Source organism: Diuraphis noxia, unplaced genomic scaffold (assembly GCF_037042655.1).
Source record: "Diuraphis noxia isolate RWA-SAM2 unplaced genomic scaffold, SU_Dnox_SAM2 contig0005, whole genome shotgun sequence".
Lineage (NCBI taxonomy): Eukaryota > Metazoa > Arthropoda > Insecta > Hemiptera > Aphididae > Diuraphis > Diuraphis noxia.
The window spans coordinates 21,025,670-21,049,092 of record NW_028301715.1 but is presented as its reverse complement, the minus strand read 5'-3'; the positions used below and the strand labels follow the sequence as shown (position 1 = coordinate 21,049,092).

General features: G+C 30.6%; 1 protein-coding gene across 1 annotated transcript in view; it reads right to left on the bottom strand.

Moving 5' to 3' along the window:
* Positions 1-23,423, bottom strand: part of LOC107162017 (ras-related and estrogen-regulated growth inhibitor-like) — a 103,951-nt gene that overhangs the window by 65,731 nt on the left and 14,797 nt on the right. Inside the window, exon 3 of the mRNA XM_089228036.1 lies at positions 17,608-17,664. Within this exon, the coding sequence (XP_089084162.1) occupies positions 17,608-17,664 (57 nt within the window). The remainder of the gene's footprint in view (positions 1-17,607; positions 17,665-23,423) is intronic.

Here is a 23,423-nt window from a genome sequence, read left to right as displayed (position 1 = left end):
GTATAGTATACTTATTTATGGAGTGTTCAAAAAATAAATTAAAAATACAAAAATGTAATAATTTTGACACACTTTAATTAGGTAGGTACCTATTTAAATATTATACTCGTACCTATAACGTTATAACTGACAAGTAATATAATAAAATACTTCTGCATAAATTACGTAAGTAATCTAGGTCTACCTCAGAGAGCGTAGAGACGTTGAATGTAATGACAATTTTGGCCGTAGGTGATTGACGAATTTGGGGACTAGTGGTGGCGTTTGGAACTTGGAATGCAGTGGCGGGAACAAAAACGCATAGATGTGACATAGGCAAAATCATCCGGTCAAAACGCATCCGGTTTACCCGGACCCGCTGAAACGCATGGTGTGGCGAGGCCCTTAGAGCGCAATTGGTATATGAAAAGGTAATTTTAAGCGCAATTGGTAAACTCCCGTACAGCCGTACAAATAGTGACGGTTTACCGACGACACCCAGACGGCGGCGGCGGTTTGTGGCATAGCGCGCGGTCGGTGGTCTTCCATTTGCGCGCCGTATAAATATAGCGAAACCGCGCGCGGGTGAAAGATGCGAGTCGAAATAATATTATGTCCGCCGCCCACGGTTTCGCGTTAAAATAATAATTATTTAGTAACGCCACACGAGGTGGACCGCCGTCAAAACCAACTATAGCGAAGGAGAAGAAAAATTTGATTCCGGTGACGGGGCCGCAATAGAGTTTAATAATATATTCACATGTATCTAATATTTACAATGTTTACACGTATCCTCAATCAACGTATAATATGATAATAGGAAGCGCCCGTCGCGTTTTTTTTTTTTATTAATTAGGTATGTCACGCATACAAATTAATCGTTTTTGAAAACATTTGATCGTTTTCAATTAATAATCGAGTGGGCGGACTTTGACTATTATTGGGACCGCTGTATACGCCTTGTAATGGTATATCATAAATAATACGCTGCACCGTACACCACAACGGAGACGTAAATTTCCGCCCCCCCACCCCGCCAATTTCAAAATTGTTCTTGAGATCATTACTGCGTTTATATAGGATTGTAAGTAGGGAGGGAAATGGACGTGTGGCGAAACTTATTATAATATTAAATATTAATATATAAATAAAAGTAGTAGACGGACAAGGCGCAGTTGTGGTGCAGCCTACACGCACCCAATAAGACCAATATGCCGCGATATATTATTGTGATGTTTATTGAACTTGCGCACGTGTGTAGGTCACGTCGCACACGTGGCCTCGCGTAACCGTATAGCGACGACTACCGCAAAAACCATAAATCGGCGGCGGGTCAAAGGTCCCGGAGAACCATATTATATGTATATATAGATTAACCTAATCTAACCGGCTAATATTAATATAATACTTATAATATGTACGTAACGTTAAAAATATTATAACTCTGTATTGTATAGTCGGTGGTGGACTGGGTGTCAAGAGGCCCTGCAGAAAGTTAATCACTTATCAGCAATTATAGGACCCTGGATTTAACCTACAGTCGACTCTCGATAATTCAAACCTTCGATAATTCGAAACCTCTTCGGTAATTCGAAGTAAATACTCGGTTCCTTGAAAATCATGCGGTAATTCGAACAAAAACAATGCATTTAAGTACACTCGGTAATTCGAAATTTTTCGCTCCAGTCAAAAGTCACTGTTAAGGTTTTTGATGCTTTGTTTACAATAGAAAATACTATTGAAAAAATGAAACTAAATTCAATGAAGCAGAAAACCATTGCAGATTTCTTCAAAAAATAATAATCTTTTATAATAATAATAAATAATTAAAAATGTTAAAATTAATAATAAATAACTCTATCATGTATCACCTAATTTACTGAAATAATTAATATGTATGTATTATGTACAATGGTCAATAATAAAAAACTTTTAATAAAAAATTTTTTTCTCAACTCTCTATAATTCGAATTTTTTTGCCCTCTCGTTATTTCGAACTACTCGACAATTCGAATTCTCGGTAATCCGAAGTTATTCAACAGTCCCGTCAATTTCGAATTATCGAGAGTCGACTGTATTAGGTATTTTACCCAAACCTAACCTACCTACAGGGACGGCACTAGGATTTGCGGGACCCCGGACAAAATAAATAACAGTCACATTACATATTATCCAAACTAACGAATCTCTGAACATTATAAAATATCATTTAAGAACTGCGGGGCCTTAATTATAATTTTAAAATCATGGGGTCTAGAGCAACTGCTCCGATTGCCCCCATCGCGCAGTTCCTGCCTACCTATATGGTTATATAGTTTATACATATGTATATGTATAATATTTTAGATGATAAATGTTTTAAGAAAATAGTTATTTACTACAATAATTATATAAATTTAGCTGCTGTTTTACCATTTTATTTAAAATTATAAATAATTTTTATCAATAATAAATAATGACATATTGCGATTGCCCCCTCGTTTCCCAGGCCAGTCCACCCTTAGCTTTTTTTGGGTTCCATCGTATAATACTGCGAAAACAAAAAATCGGGGGAAAAACGAAAATCATCGCTTTTGATTGAGATTTATTGTCGCCGTGTACACACGCGTGTAGACGTATCTCATCGGTAGCAGCGCGCGTGTGTGACCACCAGCGGCGGGGCACTAACCGTGTATAGTGCGGTAACGGACCGAAGGACACGAATTTTTCGCGTCACGAGTCGAGTACCTATATACATAAACGCTTATATTTATAATAATAATAATAAAACGAGGGAAGAAGTACATAATAATAATAATAATAAAAGTTGGTATATTTTTATAAGTAGGTATAGGCATATACGCGTGTATAAGTGTAAGACGTTTCTACGATTACTTTTTTTCTCCTCTCCGCGGCGATATATATAATATGACGATGCCTACACCAAGAGGACATCGTTTATTTCATTATTATTATTTTTTTTTTTAATAGGGTTTTACTCGAGACCTGCACGCGTATATATATATAATAGACGGCTGCAGGATGCACAGTCTGCGGTGATGGTGACGGTTATTCCCCGTGGAGGTGGTCACGATGAGATTTTTATACAACATTATTATTATAATATTATAATATATACATAATATTATGCTTATCAGATCGGCTGTGGCTCGCAAATGAACACGTTACGTGTCACTGGTGGAAATCTGTGGATATAATATACAATAATTTACGGTGTGATCCATTTAACAACGTTTTATAATACTCATTCATTATTATTTCATATTACACAAACGGTTTTAAAAATACTGCACTTTTACATAACATTATATAAGTCGTTACAGGACAACGTTTTATTTTTAAATACTTATTTCCGTTATCTATTTTTATTTTACTCTGTATTTTAAATGATAACATACATTTTTTAGTTCATATAATTTCAAAGCTAAGTATAATACACAGAGTATTTTGATCTTATTTATGAGCTAGGTTATTAATCAAATTTTGGACAAAATGTATCAATTAATTCAATTTATTATAAGTATTCAAAGTTTAAATTAGTGGGGTTTTCTAGTGGGACTTTAAATGCTTTAATTATTATCTATCATTAAATAAGACAAAATATATACGAGCGATGGTTACGCATTCCAGCCAGTGTGTCAACGTGCAGTGTGTTTACTCGCGGTTTTTGACGATAATATTAGCAACATTTATAACACCTACAACAGCTATAATTATCTGGTCGGTAAACTGCATATAGAGGGTATTAAATAAAAAAAAAAATATATATATATAAAATCATACGTGTCACAACATTATTTGTTTTTGATATTTGTGTTGATATTGCAGCCGTATTGGTATATAGAGGTCGAAGACCACCGTAGGTGGGATATATAGTGCACCGCTCTTTGAAGGTTAAAGTGCACAATATTGTTGCACCGGCGTTTAAATAGTATTAACGTCGTCCATGCGGTTAACGGAATCGGACGACCACGCAAATACACAAACAACCGAGCGTGCCGAATCGGCGGTGGTGTCGCTTAAACAGTAACAATAATAATTAATAATAATAAAATTAACACGCATTATAATATTTGGTCGCAGTAAATACAAAAACGGAGTCGATAAACTTTATAGGTGGCTATAATGGTAATTGAACGGATTCTGTTTTTTTCGTCTGCAAAGGGCACATTTCTACGGGTTACTGCGACTATGATTTTCCGCTAGACTGTATAAACACGCTTTCGACCGTGCATTATAAGTATTTATATTTTAATTTATTTTTTAATTTAGTGTTTAGACGAAAACGAATCATTATAACAAAAACTAATAATATAAAATACGATATTTTGCGTTCGCAGAAAAAATACTAATACACGCCAAAAGACTTCACGGGAAATCGCATTTCAGTGTTTCATCCAAACCGTGAGTGTTTCAAAAAATACGACGTCATTAAATCTGTGGTACCTACGTCTGAGATCAGTGGCGACATTATTAGCAACTTTTGATAAGTAACTATAGTATCCCGAGTGTTCGGCCACTTCGTCAGAGCTTGTCGAGTTTGTTACGTTCCGGTTCCGAGTTTGTTATGTGCCAGTTCCGAGCTGGTATGCACGATGAGCTGCTCGTCGCTGACATGTTTCTGTATAATATTCGTTCAAACGTCCGATGATGTCATCTCCATGAAAATGTAATCGCATCGATTGTTGCGATGATTAAATTTATCATTATTAAATCATAATAAGAACACACAATCGACATGTAACGCAGTTAGGTACTTTCTGCAGGGTTCGTGTCACACGAAACGTTTTCAATTCCAATCGAACAGCATCGCGCGTGGGCGCAGTATATGCATATTTGTACCATTACAATATTGCTTATCTTATAAGAATTATATTTAAACGTGAAATTAAAAATGTCAAACAACGTAATATTTCGATAAAATATAAAATAAAAGGAGAAAATATAAGTTTCTATACGCTACGGTTTAAGTTTTACTCAAACAATGCGTTCACTATACGACAACAATAATTATAATTTTATTTGATATTTTGTCGTTCCGAATCTATTTATATACCGTTGAAACATACTTAACAGACTGTAAATATCGAAAAAAAAAGGTCAGGGGTTCGTTGAACACGTAAACAGCAAGGGCATTTAAAACACGAATAGCAACATACTGTTGCTACTATATATGCTACTGCAGCCTGCAGTATTATTGAAACGTAAATATGAGGCGATAGGTTCGTTGTGCTTTAGCAGTGTTGTTTGTACATATCATAGTAAACAAAAGGCTTATGCGAATAAGCGATTATTTTATATTAATTATATTATTTATTCTATACTATTGTCTATTATTATTATGTAACCTTGCCAAACGCATGGTTAACCAAGAGTGGGTCAAGCAAATAATATACAATAGATATTATTATGGATTATCGAACTTAATGCATTTATGCTTAATAAATTACGGTATTTATAGTATACCTATTTTTATATCCATTATGCTTAAAATTGTAAATGTTCAAGTAAGTTCAAAAGTTCGAGAAAAAAAATTAAATTCGAGTGAATGAAAACTTAAGTTCGAACCCATCCTTAAAATAATATTATATATACGAGCTGCACGAATGAGGTAGGTATTAATATTTAAGGCATGTGCAATGAAGGAGGGATTAAAAATATATTTTGTGTAGTCATATATGTAGCTTATATATTACGAAAACCGAACACTATAATACGATGCGATCTCCAAATTTATATATAAGTAACGGGTCTCAGTAAGACTCGTTGAGGAGAATAAATTTTTGTTCGTCGCATTTCAAACTTTGTATGATCGTATATATTATATAGTATATCATAACTGCAGTTGGTTTAACGTCGACCCAACCAAAACGCAAAAATATACGGTCTAACAGTTTAATGTTCCTACTCATCGTTGATCCGTGATCCTGCTGCAATGACACAATTGTATAAAGATCACTTATTATACCTTGTCGAATCTCGTTAAGTACTTTATATAATTATATGTAATGGCGTACGCATATTATATTATCATGATTGTATCATATAATTGTATATAAAACTATATAGATGAATCAGCGCCAGTTAAGTAATAATAAGTTATCGACCCACCGAATTTTAAGATTTCTAACGCGTATGACTATTATGTTTTCTACTAATGTTTGTACTAATTTCTCATCATCGTATAAAAATGAATATTGCGATCAGACGCTTACGTCTGGAAAACATTTCGAATGGCCCGACGAGATTATCTCTAGGTATCCCGATCTGACAGCGGTTCTCAACCTTTTTGTGTGTAGGTATAGCGTATTATACACAGTTTAAAAATGCTCGCGTGTACCATTTGGTCAAATAATGTTTTATTTTTTTTGCTCATTAAATACGTTTTCACAAGTATGGAATATTATTTCTCTAAGAACTACAAATTTATGATAGTTTAAGAGTTTTATGTACGCCGCAATTAATATATATATATATGTATATAAAATGAAATATTTACAATTATTATTGACATAATCAAACGAAGCGAGTAACATTTAATGCGAATAATGATTAATGATCCATAATTTCATTTTCTTTTCATAAAACGAGATTTTTCTTAGGGTACCACATATTACGAGTTTTCCACGTACCACTAGCAGGTCCACGCTGCAGGTACGCTATAATACGACATAATTATATACGAATTCGCGAGGAAGTGATCCGTCACAAAATCGTTGTGCGTTTCCCGTCGAATACACATTTGACTTGTTCAATATTCATATTATAATACTGCCGCGAGAGAGAATACGTGTGGCCGTTGACCGCGACGGCAAGCGGAATAACGCGCGATAAATTTGTTTGCGCCGCGAAAACGGGAAGGCGGCTGCGGCGGCGATTTCACGCATTTCGGGAACGCGTCCAAGTTTGAACGCGGCGCGCGCCGTACGATATAATATAAACGTATATATATAACGCACAATAATGTTACAATATAGCAATAATAGAGTGTCGCCGCTTCAGAGATTCCTGGCGTGCCCACGGGAAATCTTACCTCAAGTTATGAGGTCAATGCGCGCTACAAGGATTGAGTAACGCACGACGAAGCCATTATTATTATACATAGCCGCGAAATATATACGGAGACGGACTAACGCGGTCCGCCATAAGTCGTTTGTAAACTATATAATCTTAGGGTCCCTCGACATCATGTTATATTATTGCTGCAGAGTTTGGAAAATTCAAGAATTTCGTCCCGACGAAGGTTGTAAAAATGTCCGCAAGACCATAAAAAAATATACACCTAAACGCGCCGTAGTTGGTGAAAAAAATATACTTTGATAATAGTAAAAATACCATATGATGATTATTCTTATATCAGAACTTTCAAATCATTGTATTATCAATAACATAATTATATATGCTCATGCTTTTATACCAATCTCCTGTATCTACCCCATCTTTAAACGCGCGTGTACAATATAATGTATAATACATAATTGTAGTGTTTTAAACGTGTTTGAAATTTAAATTTTTCACGGAAAAACAGTGCAAAATTTTAGCCACTGGGAGCCAAATGTATAATAAAAATAGATTCCAGCACTGTACATAATATCATATCTATTACACTTACCTATACATAATATATTGGCTGCATAATATTATTATAGCGATTTCGTAAACACAATCCGAAATGGACGTGCGTGGGTCGACGTTTGATGGATCGAGATGATGACTATATTATAGTATTATAATATATTGGGTATATCGTATTATTAATATGTATAGGAGAAAAACGAACCGTCCACACGCGATGGAAAACATAATATCATCCGATGTGACTATAATAACAAAAATATAATAATGATGATGATAATCTAAAATCTAAAAATCGTGGCGACTTTTGCGGCCGAGTCGTCCGCACGATATCCGTAGGTTTTTATTGTACACGTCTATTAAACCGTACAAATAGCTATATTAAAATATTGTACGGTGTGTATCATAACACTTTCAGGAGATGAACCGACTAGATACGTAATACATCATAATATTGTACCTGTTATGATGGGCATAATGTTATATAGCTGTTGCCGCGATGGATATTATGTATACCTGTTGAGCTGAAGTGCGCGGGACAATCTCAGATGAGTTTCGGTTTCCCCCCAGGTGATGAACTGATGACGGGGTGCTAAAGGTCGGGCCCATCCGAACGCGGTCGCATAGATCAATTAATCGGATAATCGTATTACCACGTGAATAATATTATAAATATTTTATTATTATAATATTATTATACCTACACGATGAGTATTATATTTCCGTTGCGGACGTATCGCTGCGCTCAGGTACGGCACATCGCGATATTATACGACCTATACGCGCGTTGTATTCTTACACGCGATGCGACTTTGTTATGGTATAATATTATATTATGCTAAATACATTTCAAACTCGTGCGATTATGTTGCAGTGCTGTTATACGAATGGCCGTGCATGTTTAGAGGTAATACGGTAATCGGCAGATCATATTATATACCTATATATATATATTAACGTAATAAATTGTACTTACATCAAATATCAAAATATTATATTACTATATTTGTAATATCAGTGCAGAGCTTGAGGGGGGGGGGTCAAGGGTTATATCCCCATCACATTGTCATTTTTGCCGACCTACAGAAAACAACTATTATTAGTTATAAGAGCTGTTATATAGAATCATTACTTAATACTTTTTATTAGTTATTAGCAAAAAGTTATTGTTAATAGCATTATTATCTATAACATTCCTCATTGCAAATTTCTGGGCACGCCACTGTACAATAAGATAATGATGTGTGGCAGACGCCAGATGGACGTGAGTTTAAATGCCATGTGTGGAGGAGAGTGGAAAGCTCGAACAAATATCGTACAAGTAGTATTATATTTTATATTGTGCACATTTATTGGCCCGGGTAGATTGTAATATACGTCACAGATATAATAATATAAAGTTACTCTTACAATCTAGGTATTATATACACAATGAGCATTTATCCAAAAGGGTGTAAAGTCAAATCAAAAAGTTAATTTTTTTAATTCTCTATAATTTAAAATGTGAATGGTTATAGTTCATTTTCGAATTAAACAAATATATCTTGAATTAGTTAACTTTTTTCTGTTAATTTGAAAAATATTAAATAAAATTAAAACTTAAAATCGTGTTTATTCATTACTAGGAAAAATACAATTGTTAAAACGAATTATGTGCATTAACAAGGAATAGTACCTATATGGCTACTACCTATAGAATGGACTTTGAATAATAAATATTAAGTTATCATACTTAAAAATTGAAAGTCACCATTATGTGTGACCCAGGAATCAGGACGATAGTAAATAAACCAAATATAAACATACATATTAATATGAATTTAAAAATATATATTATAAACATGAAACATATTAGCTTACAGCTGAACGTTCTTAACTTTGACTAAATAACTAACTCCAGTGATTCTTTTTTCATTAAATTACCCCCCTTCCCTAGTATTTAACTACTAAACTACCGCTATATAATACCTACGTGTACTTATATGCGAAATGCGTAAATCATCGATCTCGCCGGAACATCGTAAAACAATGTAATATATCGTTTTAAACACTAGTGGTACGCACAGTTCAAGTTCTAAGAAATCACGATAGAGATTATAATATTATACAGAGCGCTGTTATTATATGATTTATTGTATTCTCGTTCTAAACGTTAAGTCGCCGTGAAATTTATACCGCATGTCTATGCGAGAAATTTTAATAACATCAAATATATCGACAGCAATATAATACACGGATCTGAATAATAATAAACATCACGAGTACCACAGTGTGTTATACATATTATAATGTATAATAGATATTAGATAGTAAATAGGAAAAAAATAGTTATTTCAAATTCAAACCATAGTAGATGTACCATGTACCATACTACCATGTACGATTTATCATACTAAAACATTTGTTATTAAAGGATTACCTAATTAGATGTTTTTTATGTGTTATTTTTATATTATAAATTATAATCTATTTTTACGAGCACAGGAATTGAGCCGATTGTACATTAAAAAAAAAACTTTGCTAGTTTTAATTAATCCGTTAAAAAATCACTATAAACCACGTATTTCTGACTAACAATAATAATTTTCATTTCGAGAAATGTATTTTTATAATTTCACACAAAAAACGTATATAATATGTGAATGAGTATAATATATAACATAATATAGGTACAGAATTCATTCTGTCAATACAATTTTATTAGTTTAATTATTTTTACGAGTTAAATTTTATTTTCGTACAAACATATAATAATTGAATATTAATTATTATATTACTTTAAAAAGATGCTCTGCTATTATGAAACTATATTGAAATAATGTATACTCATTTCTTAGTCATGTGATTAATTTATTGATAAACGAAATTCACGAATATGTTTCAATTTAATTTAATTATTTTTTACTTATACACATTCAACTGTATAAATGCACTTTACAAATAACAAAATTATATGATAACAAATGTTTAGTACATTAATTAATTAGTTAATATTAATATAATAATAACTGCGTAAATATTTCATCATAAACATAGACATTTAAAATATCTTCTATAATATTTGCTACTACTTATATAATTAATTTAATAAAGCTTATTTTTAATCCTAGATTAATATATGTTATATATATAGCTTGCAAGACGTACAGACATATTATATTATATAAACCCTATTTCAGTTTTAATTAATTGTCGTCTCTAAAAGTTTGTCACTTCGACTAACTGGTGTCCGTTTTAACTTGCAATTTGTTATTAATTTTGTTTTTTAGACCGAGTAATTAACAACGTTTAAAAAACAAATCATTCTCCAAGGAATTGACCGAGTAAAAAGACGTTATGACGACGGTAATTTTAAAAAAAAACTTATTTAAATATAATATATTATTCCTCATTCCGAAAGAAAATCATCGTTACCATCATCCTGTTGTATTGCAACGATAAAGTTAATCAAATTAACAGGGATTATAATATAAATTATTAATTATTAAAGAAGTCATAACCACAACAGACACCCATTTAGACACCCCGAAATCGTAGAATCATATAAATACGGAACACGCACCTATATAATTGGACACATCGCAACGGTCCATCTATAATAGTGCCGTAATGAACATAATAATAATGTTACGTGTTATTATTAGAATATATATTTATTTCGAACGTCTAGAGGTATTTGGATCATTTGGAATGGCTTTAATGGTATGTAAAAAATCATACTACGGGTTAGCGCCATAAAGCAATGTGCGGGACAAATGAGATTTATGGATCTTTGGTGTTCGGGGGACACACGAATAGTTCACCAACATTGGATGCTAAATGTGTCCTAACAACAATATTATTAATATATCACTATGTTGTGATCTCAAATAAAATTGTTTAAATATTCTAGAAAGACCGTGAGAGCGCAATAATTATACTTCGTTATTTTAATTATAATAAAATCAAGATAACAGCGTGTCTGCTACCAACATGTGTTTTATGGGCTTATTGATGTGTATATGGGATACGGTGGTTAATTATTACTCTAAGAAACCAACTTATGTAAAAGTCCATAAAACAAAAGTGAAAGCCTTAAATCGTAAGTCTTTTTTTCGAACAAATCTCAATACCATAAAACAGTTTATCAGAACTTTATGAATACCGTTAATGTCACGTACTTACATAACGCCGCAAACAACCAACAAATATAATAGTAAGTCTACCCATATAATTAACTAATAAGACAAGTAAAATAAAAACATAAATATGATATGCAATATTGCATTAAAAAAATCACTAAAATTCTGAATTAATTCTAATAAATATTTATTATAATGCGTGTTGTAATGACTATAGGTATATATTATATTATAAATTAATAATATTTATGTATAACAAAAAAAAATGTTTAGTTTATTGATGTTGAAAAACAAAATGTATACCTACTAAATTAAATTGTATATTCAATTAATGTGCTATATACGAGAACTTGGGTATATATTTAATTAGGGTTTTGTTTTGAATTAGGCCGGAGTTTAATAGTCATAAAATAGAAAAATAATTTTGTAATCAATACAACGACAAACAAGAATAAAATATCAATTTACAGCTTAAAAAATACCACTTACACCCTTTAAAACGTATAAATATTCTGCTTGAAATATTAACTTAGTTATATAGTAAATAATTTATATGAGACTTTCACGTTGGGCTTTCTTAGGTGTTATGTATCATGTTAAATGAAATTTAATACTTATTAGTTATTCATAAATAATTTGGCGATATTTTCCAGTAGTATCCCAAGAATTTTTTAATCCAAATATATTCATTATATTTCATTTAGTCTCCACAAACGACCATAGTTTACCTCATATAACTAACAGATTAACTATAATTCATGATAGTAAAAAGTTGGGATAAAATGCTATAAAATATTAAGTATTAAATGATAACTTATTAAATAGGTATATTATATTTAAGTAGGTATAGATAATATATTAACGAAATAATGTTTTTCTTAATCATTAAATATATAATATACTGTTATAACCAGTGCACATCAGTGAACTTATTACTCACTAGTACTAATATAATATATCATGACTAATTCATTTTATTACTAATAATTAATAAATAATAATATTCGAGTGATAGATTATCGAATTTAAATGTAGGATATTATCCATGTACGCATAGAAATTTTTCCATATTTAAATGTCTTAAAGCAAATTTATCAACATTATTTATTTGTCAGACTAAATTGTATGGAAATATTTTTGTTTTCTGACTTTCTGAGCGATTCCATTGGTTGTATTGGTTTTACATTTATGTAAAGTCTTACATTTATTCACAGTCTTCAATTTCAGTTCAATTTTCAACTTTCTCAAGGTGGTTTCTAGTGGAAAATTGGATTTAATTGATACTTTGGAAGGGGCAATATTTTAAGTTCTTACGGGTACGAGTTCAACCCCCTTGTCCCCTAGGCGGACATCAATAATGTCTACCAGCAACTGTAAGTCTATAATATATAACGGATAAATTCGATTACACCAAGCATTATTAATCATTGTTCATTTATTATTATTTATTATTAAAATAAAAAATAATAATCAATGGTTGATTAATTGAAAATATAGTGATAATAATACCTAATAGTAATAATAATAATAGTATACATATTTACTTAGCGGGTGTTCTAAATATCTTTATTAACTATAGGAATATCGTCATCTTAATATAAGGACGAGATTCTTATAGAAAATATATAATGGGGCGAGGTCGAGCCTTTTTTTTTTTTTTGATTGCTCGTTTATACCGAATTACCCGCGGCGGCTGTGGCACGAGATTGCCACCGGTAATATTATATTGTAATAACTACACTACGGAGAACAGAACACACGCGATATTTACAACGGTCGAACGATATATTAAATAATATACTACAGATTGAATAATAATATTATAGATAGATGGGACGGGGACGGGGATGGGGTATCGGGGACGTGGGTCGGTATAGTTAACGGTGGCATATTATTATAATGGACCACGCAAGAATAGGGAATATAATATAATTATATGTATACCTAGTCAACTATTAAAACATGATATTTTTTTTGTCATAATAATTTAAACGCTGATGAACTGCTTGAGCACGTATATTATTATTATTTTGACATAAGTCATATTGGATAATAGAACCACTAAATTTTAGAGCTTAACAAACAGAATATACATTATATAATATATAGCATTATAATATAGTTACTAGGAAATCGCTTCTCCAACTGCAGACTTTATTATTATTATAAACAATAAATGTCCGAAAGTATACATAAACGCACGGCTGTAGTATAGCAACAGGTGGCAGGTGTGTAGTGCAAGTACTAAAATATGCCGCCACCGCCGTATCGGTACAGTAACACGTGTTTTTATGATTTAAGTACTGCCGCGCGCGTGAATTGTATACAATAATAATATAATCCGCCATTAATCCACATACTAAATACAGTGGTGCAATTAGGAGAGATGGGAAACGCTAAAATACAGATACAAACAAATAAACTTGAAACGTATGTTGAGATATATTCAAAAAAGTCTCCCGAAATCTTGAAAAGTTATTAACAAATAAATATTCAGTAGAGGAGATGACTGATTTGAAGATTAAAAAAAAACTGCTCTATTCAATCACTAGTTGGTTTTGTTAATTAATTGTATATGTACCTACATATTGTAAATATACATTATTATTAATTTAAATGGCGTTATGAATAAAGTCGTGTGATTTAAAACTCGATGGCCATAAGTTGTCGATAGAATTATTCAATAATAATAATAAATCAATAAATTCAATCGCTCGCGGCGCGTTTAAATATAATTTCTATCATACCAATTTATACATATATCATAATAATACAATATTATATTGCAACGGTCATGCGTGTTACCTTTATAATATACTATATTAGTTATATTTATAAACATTTATATCGTTCTCTACCTCCGCTGTCATTCTACATTTCTACATATTATTATATTATATGTACGTAATAAAGATGACGGTTTAAACGGCGAAGGGTACGAACGTGGACCTGACTTGAGTACATAACGCGTCTTGTCGACCGTGGCCAACACGTCCTATCGCTAGTGTTTATACGTTAGCGGCTCGTTGTAGTGTGTGTCAATCCACCGATCGGAGTTCTTCATCAAAGTCCGATGCACGCGCGTTATATAGTATATTATCATAATAAATAATAATACACATTTATATCCAATACATTATTCACGTTTAATACGCTGCACTACTGCAAGTATTATGACGTTAACTCTTCCATTTTGACGGTCATCTTCATACATAGTATTGTATTATGATATTATACAATATTATAGCGTTTTCGTGTTATATAATACGTACGGTATACGTCATATGCTGCCGAGGCATCATCGTCACACGGTGGCGACGTCAACTAACGAGTTCGGCATTGAACTCGCGGAGATATTTTTTCCTTTTTGTACAAGTTATAATCGACCTACATTCGACGGGCATGCTCTTATCTGTAATATATTATTATGTATTTATAAATGTTTACATAGGTACCTGAACCTGATCATGCACATCGGATATAGTGAACAATACGCGTAATATAAAGTAACTAGTAAGTATACTATAGAAAGGATAACGATCGAAACCCGACGCGGATACTGATTTCATCTAATTTATCCTATATGGAGTATGCGTTCCCTCGCGGCCAAGTCATAATGATGGTATCCTGAGTCGACGTTGGGCAAGAAAACTATATAATTTAACCATTTAAACCGATGATTGAAGGTTACAAAGTATATATTAAATCTAAGATTTGATAAAAATTCATATAATTCAATAAATATGCGCTAATTGGATTTGATAATAGTAAAGAATTATAACTTTAACATACATATTTGTTTATTTGCAAGAAAAAAGAAAAAATAGTATGAAAAAAAAATAGTAATACCTAGAAAGTAGTGAAATGTGAAATTAATCAAACTCCATTGTTAATTGTTAGATTTTATATTAATAAAATATATATTTTAGATATTGTTTACACATAGATGTGTACAGTAAAGATCCATATAAATACGAAAAATAAAAAAATCTTTGCGAGCTATATTGTTACTATTTAATCATATTGAATTAGTGACACATTTTAGAATTTTAAAGTTTTTCACCCAACATTGGGTGCAGGGTTTTTAGTCTAGGATATTGAGATTTGTGTTAATAGTAGTTCGTTATGTTAATATATTATTATTAGTGATAAATACGTCTCAATAGTTAACATCACATAACGACAGAGTACAGACGATGAAGGTCTAAAGGAAGAGGAGTAGGCGTTTCCAAAAACAACCTCAAAAATACATTTAAATTCTATGAAAAAAGAACTAGTATAGCTATACCACTGTGTATAAAAATATATAATATTTATTGCTTTTTAAAACGGTGTGTCCACGACTCGGGTATAAATTGTGTATACCTAATATGTGTAGCAATAATATACCTACTGAATAAAAGTTCGACACGATGCAAATCGAATAGAGAAAAAAAATCAATCTTGATCACAATAATGAACTAGATCTACCGTATGTAGATACCTAGCTAGCTATATATGTATAATTTATACATATATTATTATATACATTGAATGTGTTCGCGTGGACACCCATTCAAAAGCGTAATATTATTGTGCTGCAGTGAAAAATATTTTTATAAATCATGTATGTATATACGTCGTGTATATGAATAATATGTGTGTATGTTATGACTGCTTATGAGGAATCGCGAGCACGCGGGCGTGATAGCCGCTGGCTTTGCTTGCGTCGAGAAATCCAATACGTGTATTCTATGAGTATGCTACATATAGGTACACAACAGTGTACGGTATACGAATACGCGCGACCGCTCATTGTTTTTGAAAAGTGATATCGAAGTAGACGTTTGAAACGCTCCGTATATATGCATAATAATGATGGTAATAATTTATCCGCAGGGTGTTCGGTAGAATGAGTATGTAGGGTAATTTAGTAATTATGTAAAAGGAATATCAAGATCGAGAGGTGTCATAAACATAATAATAATATTAATAATAATAATATTTGAATATCTGTATGCCCGCCGCCCGGTGCATTTGCTACAGAAGAGGAAGGAAAAATATCTTCTAACCGCGTAGGCGCGCATAATCAGGAGAGTGAGGATTTAAGCGATTTTACAACGCCGACTTTTTACGACCCCGTGTCGTATATATAAATGCATATGCATATACGACTATTGTGTACGACAACCCTAGCTGTACTGCAGACCAGTTATATTATATTAATTCTCGGTTCTTGTGCATACAAATATAACAGTAAAACTCAGAGATAAAACTGTCGAAACCCAAATAATTAGTGCGTTGGCATCAAGAAGTAAAAATAATTATTTTAGGTTTAAACCTATTTGATTTTGAATAAAATTATCCACTGACAACTATATAAGATGGGTACTGCGGTCACTGCGCAGAAGTGCCTATTTATTTTTGAATTTTCGAAGAAATGCGTGGATGGTAGACGTAAGCTATATAAAAGGTAAATAACTCGTTAACGCATATCTATAAATCTAGTAGTTTCTATGGTGTAAACTTTTTTTTAATCAGAGAAGTTTTAGTTTAATGATCATAAAATCAACTAGGTATATGGTGTCGAACATAATGGATTTCCGTCACCTGTTATCTAATATATCGATTATTGTCTTAAAACGTATTGAAGTCAACCGTTTCATTATAATATTATATATCTAACATAATAATCAGAAACGACAACAAGAATGTTGAGAATTTCATTATTCACTTGAAGTTATAAACAATAATACATTAAATAGTATAATATATGCATTATACATAATAATAGATATATCTTGTTAGAATAATATAGTCATCACTCATCATTACGATATATTAAAGATGCCTTATCCAGTGGCCAGTACCCAATTATATCCAAAACTAATTTCCTCTCCGCTTATAATATAATATCACATTATATGTCAATATAGATGTAATTAAATTTTACCTGTGTTTGAACTATATTCTCCGATGTATCTCTTTGTCAGGTATCGAACCGTAACAGCTGTAACAAAATAAATATTAATTAGTTAACTCATCGAGTTCAACATATTTAAATAATGTCGTAATAAATCAAAACAAATACTTTACAATTTACTATTTTACTGTTATATACTGCTACTAGTAGTATTACAAAATATAGTGATAATTTATAATAATGTATTGTAGACTAGGTATTATATTCATTTATGAACAACTATAATAATAATATAGCATCTTTCTACCTACAGTAAATATCGATAATTGAGAAAATTATGATTCAAGTTTTTGAACAATGATAATTTATGAGTATAATGACTTGATTGTTTACTGCTATTATTTCCAATCAAATAAAGTGTGTGAATTTGTTTTTGAATAATAATTATCAATACTCATTTCCTTATTTGTATGTTTGTGCATTTCCTATGATATATTTAGTTACAACTGAGTAGTTTGTTTTACTACTCTATAGACCAGTTATTGTGTGTCCATTAATAAACATAAATATTAAATACATAATAATATAATATATCTATACGTAAAACAAGCCATAATTTTTCATTTATGGCTTCATATTAATTACCAATGGTATTCAATCTTAAGATACAACTGTTATTTAAATTAAAATATGTCAGCATATTTATTTATCTAAATTACTTTAATTGATTTAGATTAAATCAATACACGAAGTAATTAATATAAATACTATTATATCTGTATTATAATTTATACCTATTACGAGTATACAATTAATGGTTTAATGTATTTTTAAATCACGCAGTAGTAAAAACAAGATTCAAATAATTAGTTACGACTAGCACAGTTCATCGACACACGAACAAAAGGTTAGGTTAACCTATCCAAGGACCCGGATGAATCGATTTCGATTCGGTGACGCTGGAAAGCTTATTTTAGTATAACTTGAACAGCACCAAAGACACATGGAAACCCGTCATCGTTTAGCTGTATTGTGCAATGTTTTCAAACAATTTGAACACCGAAAATTAACATGAAGGATACCGTGCTCAGGATACTTAGAGCGTGTTTCTCAACTTTTTTACTGTGGCGATACTGCGATATCCTTTTTGAATTGCAGTTTTTTAGTGACCCCCAACATATATTTTTTTTATATACTCACAAAAATATAAATTAATTTTAATATATTTTTTGTGATTGAATATTTAAATCATACGCGCGAACCTAAATAATCAGTTGGCGACTCCCGGATTGAGAAACACTGCTCTAGAGGGGCGCGTATACTGCATGGTGATTTTTTGTGAACACTCACGGGTCTTACAATTTTTGTATTAAATTATGCATGTAATATACATATTATGTATATTCAAATTCTGATTTTTGGAATTTTTAAGTGTATTAGCCTGTTACTATAGGCTATATATATATATATATGGTTGTTTTCAAACACTCATAGATTTTCACCATGTATAGAGCGGAAAAAATTGAGCTGTACAAACAGTAAATACGCACAAGCGTATGTGCCTCAATAATAATGTAATAATAAAGTATTAATGTGTGATAAAAAAAAAAAATTAAAACATATTATATATTGTTGCGTTGACATTATATCTACGGCGGGATCTGACATTGAACACAATATGCTTGCGGTTTGCCGGGTCGCATCAGTCACCACAACCTTCTATATATTTATTAAAACGACAATCCAATAAAATGATTACCTATTAATGTTTAACGTGTATTTGTATAGGTACGGCATACCTGTACGGCGATGACGTTGTGTATACTATATGAATAATAATAATAATGCGAGTAGAAATTTTCATTCAACAATTTTTTTACAGTTTGTCTGTGTGCACGTTGCAATTGAATCAGTTTTCGTATTTCGATACTTTTGTACTGCGATCGAATGTTGTAAGAGAAAAAAAATATGATTTTTTTTCATTTAACAAATTATTATTATTTATGATTATGCTGCTATATTAGCTATAATAGTTACCCATCCTCCATAATAATGCACTAAGCATTAATCGTTAGATACAGAGGTGGCCTGGCCTGCATATCGTCGAGAAGGCGATCGCCGACTGGGCCCTCTTACAATTTCTCGGAAAAATATGTTTAATGCTTCCTTCCCCAGTTCCCTAATTGTACCTAAATAGAGGGGCCCTTTTTTATTTAGCCGACCAAGTAATCTGTTCCCAGGCCACCATCACTGGTTAGATAATATAAATTATTGTACCAACAAATTGTTAAAAATATATCATAAATTCGAACGACGCCGCGCACAATAGGTTTAACTTATTATACGTCTTGTTATACATTCACAAAAATAAATACAGAAATTAGCGAAACGACATTTTTGTTTCAAATTAATATCTAGTTTTCATTACAAGCTAAATTGTATGACGTATAACGTATGTTCAAGTCAAATGTGAAACTTCGATACGATTATAATAGGTATATGTATAGTGTAGTATACTGTATATACTGTATAGGTGATGATGAGTACATATTATATTATCATGGTTACACGGTGAATTATTGAAAACAACTATATAATGCTGTCCAGATAAACCGAGAGAGTAGTGACCACTGACCACCTAACCACTTCTTAATATTTCGAGAAAATACTCTAGTTCTTGTTTTAAAATAATATTAATTAAAACAGCAAAATATAATATATTTTATTATAATTTAGTTATTTATTAAGTTTCACAAATTACAGTAGTCGTTACTTTGGTAGGTATTTAATAATTTTCGTTAATTTGTTATTTTTCATTCGAATAAAAGACAAAAATAAAACCAGTTTGGGATCGTTCCCATATGTATACTTATTTTTAATTAATTAATTTAAAATATGAGTGCGCGTTATTTATATCTACATATTATAAATGAATATTTTGTTTTATAAATTCAACTTAATTTCATACTATGCGTCTTACAGCATTGAATATTACAAGACGACATTTATAATACTACTCTTGTATATGTAAAGTCATACGTTAAACATGTCAACAATAATGCACACTTATAAATTACTTCTATAATATAATATTTTGTATCAAATTTACTAATTGTGAACATAGCCACATATAGGTTTATACAAATATCATTGTTAAAGAAATAATAAACAAAACACGAATTGCATGAATGTTTTTTTAAACAAATATCAGTAAAATAATTTGATTGACGTAAATGAAAATTTGATTAATGAATCAAATTGTTGGGTACATATAATATTGTGTACATTCTGGTTTTTAAATTTGTAATCGATAGACGACTATTGCCTTTAAAAAAACAAATGAATTATAAAGACGTTTTTATCAATTAAAAAGGTCAACCACTTATTTGAATTTATTTATAACAGGGAAAGATTTGAAAATCCCAACAAGTTTCCTTGTATATATATATATATAATATTAGAATATAAATAATAAATATAAGAAGGTAATTAGTACTTATATAATATGATTGATACCCTTTTTCAAAAAGGTATTTTGTGTACCTTTCGTTGCATTTATTCTATTAAATGTCGATTAATTAATGTTTAGTAAACCAAGAAATACATTTTTATAGTTCAAATTAATATTTTTTTACTTGAACTATTACTCGAAGTCATACATTTCGACCATACCTAGAAATATTGACCGATTGTTGTTATTGAAGGAAATAATAATGTTTAATTTAAAAAACATTTAAAACTTATAAACGAAATTTGGAATTTAACGACAATATTAAAAAATATGTAAAAACGTGCATTTAATTTTAATTTATTGTAATGTAATATACCTACTTTTAGTTGTATTGTAGTATAGTGCATTGCAAAATTTGAGAAATTTTAGGCACTGTAATAAGGTATAAACACTTATATTGTTGTAAAGTAATATAAGACAGTATAAAAACAATTAAAATAGTTGTAAGAAATTAAACAAAAAATAAAAATAAACCCCGAAATGAATAATATGGTGTTAAAATATTATAAAAAGCTGGCAACCTGCAGACATATGAATTTATAATTATAGCTTAATTATTTGTGGTGGTAGTACTACCTACTAAATGCTTAATGTTAAGTCATACGCTGAACAAAAACCAGGTCATTTCAGTTACTGACCTTGTACTATATTGTATTATGCATCCTAGATTTTCATAATCTTCAAAAGTTTTCATAAACTCGGTCATCCTTTATTATTACATCCAAATATCACCTTTCGCCTAAGGGAGGCTATACATATATGTTGTATAAATATATTATATATACATATTATTTCCTAGTCTCCCTTCAAACACAATATCACCCACATCTATATAGTTGGCTGAGAACTAAACGGGTCAAGGATCTAAAAGGTCTGGGTCGGAAAAAATACTATATTGCAGTGTGAATACTGGTAGAAAAAAAGATATCACTTTCTATATATTATATTATAATATTATTATTATTATACTGTCAGGCTATAATAGTTGTTTATCAAAAGTGTATTTGACAGATAATTGAATATCAACTATAATAATGTAATGGTAAAAGTAAAATAATTTTCTTTTTTTTATACTTCTCGCACCTAATGATAAGTATGTTGTTTTGAAATTTCATAGAATAAGAAAGACCATACGGACAAGTGTTAGGTACAAATGAAAAATCAGTAGATACCTACATTACAAAATAATATATAATATTCCAATGGATATTTTTAATATAATATACATACATATATGTATAGATGTTGAATATATACATAAACCATTATTGTCCAGACGTCAGAGGTAAGATTTCTTTATTCTTCATAAAATGTCATTTTAAGCTTGATAATACCCAATGGGGCTATTGGTTGATTATATAGGTATGGACATTTACTTCGATGGTAATTTATGTCGAGAGTTGAAACTCAAGACCGTTATTGGATTCGTTAAAAAAAAAATAGAGACGACGCTATTATATAGGTAAGTAATAAGCGCCATTGACTGAAAGCAACGACTTGATCTAAATAAACTTTCATAAACCATGCAAAATTAAACATAGGTAAGCGATAAATAATATTACAATAATATACTATATTATATAAATACTTAATGATAGTACAGTTTACAAAGTGATCCATCAACTATAAAAATGTTTAGTTTAATAGATTATATATATTATAATGTTTACTTAATCCTTGTACTGGGCTTATATACCTGCTATGTAAGAGCTTATTTTATAATAGGCTTATAAAAATCCATATTATACGAACTAGCCTATGTTTTATGAAGTTTCTCAAAACTATTTACCTTGTTTTACTCTGACGCGTTCATAAAAATCACAATATCATCGTAAGTATACAACCTTATTAAAAATAATCGATTATATAGGAACCATAATATGCTTATAATAATTTAAAACATCGATCTAGAATTAAATGTTAAAAGTATATGACTATTAAATTGTTACGTTATTAATTTACATTTAATAAAATAAATATGACGCGTGTAATATTATACGATAAATATTTAAAAATATATTAATCATTACTTTCTTCGATGTTGTATGTACATATTACGTGTATTGTTTGAGTAAAATCTATACAACTGCAATATTAATTACTTGGCAAATTTAAATAAAAATAATAATTTATACTACAAACTTAAAAAACCAACAAAAAAAGATATATTATTGATATATTTCAAGCATATGATGCCAAAAACATATGGTTCAGCATATTTAAAATTATACATTTACGTGTTAAAATTATTTGACGAGTAAATATTTATTAATTTCAACTTTTATTAAGTTTAAAAAAAGTATAATATATGCATTCTATAGGTAGTTGCTATAAA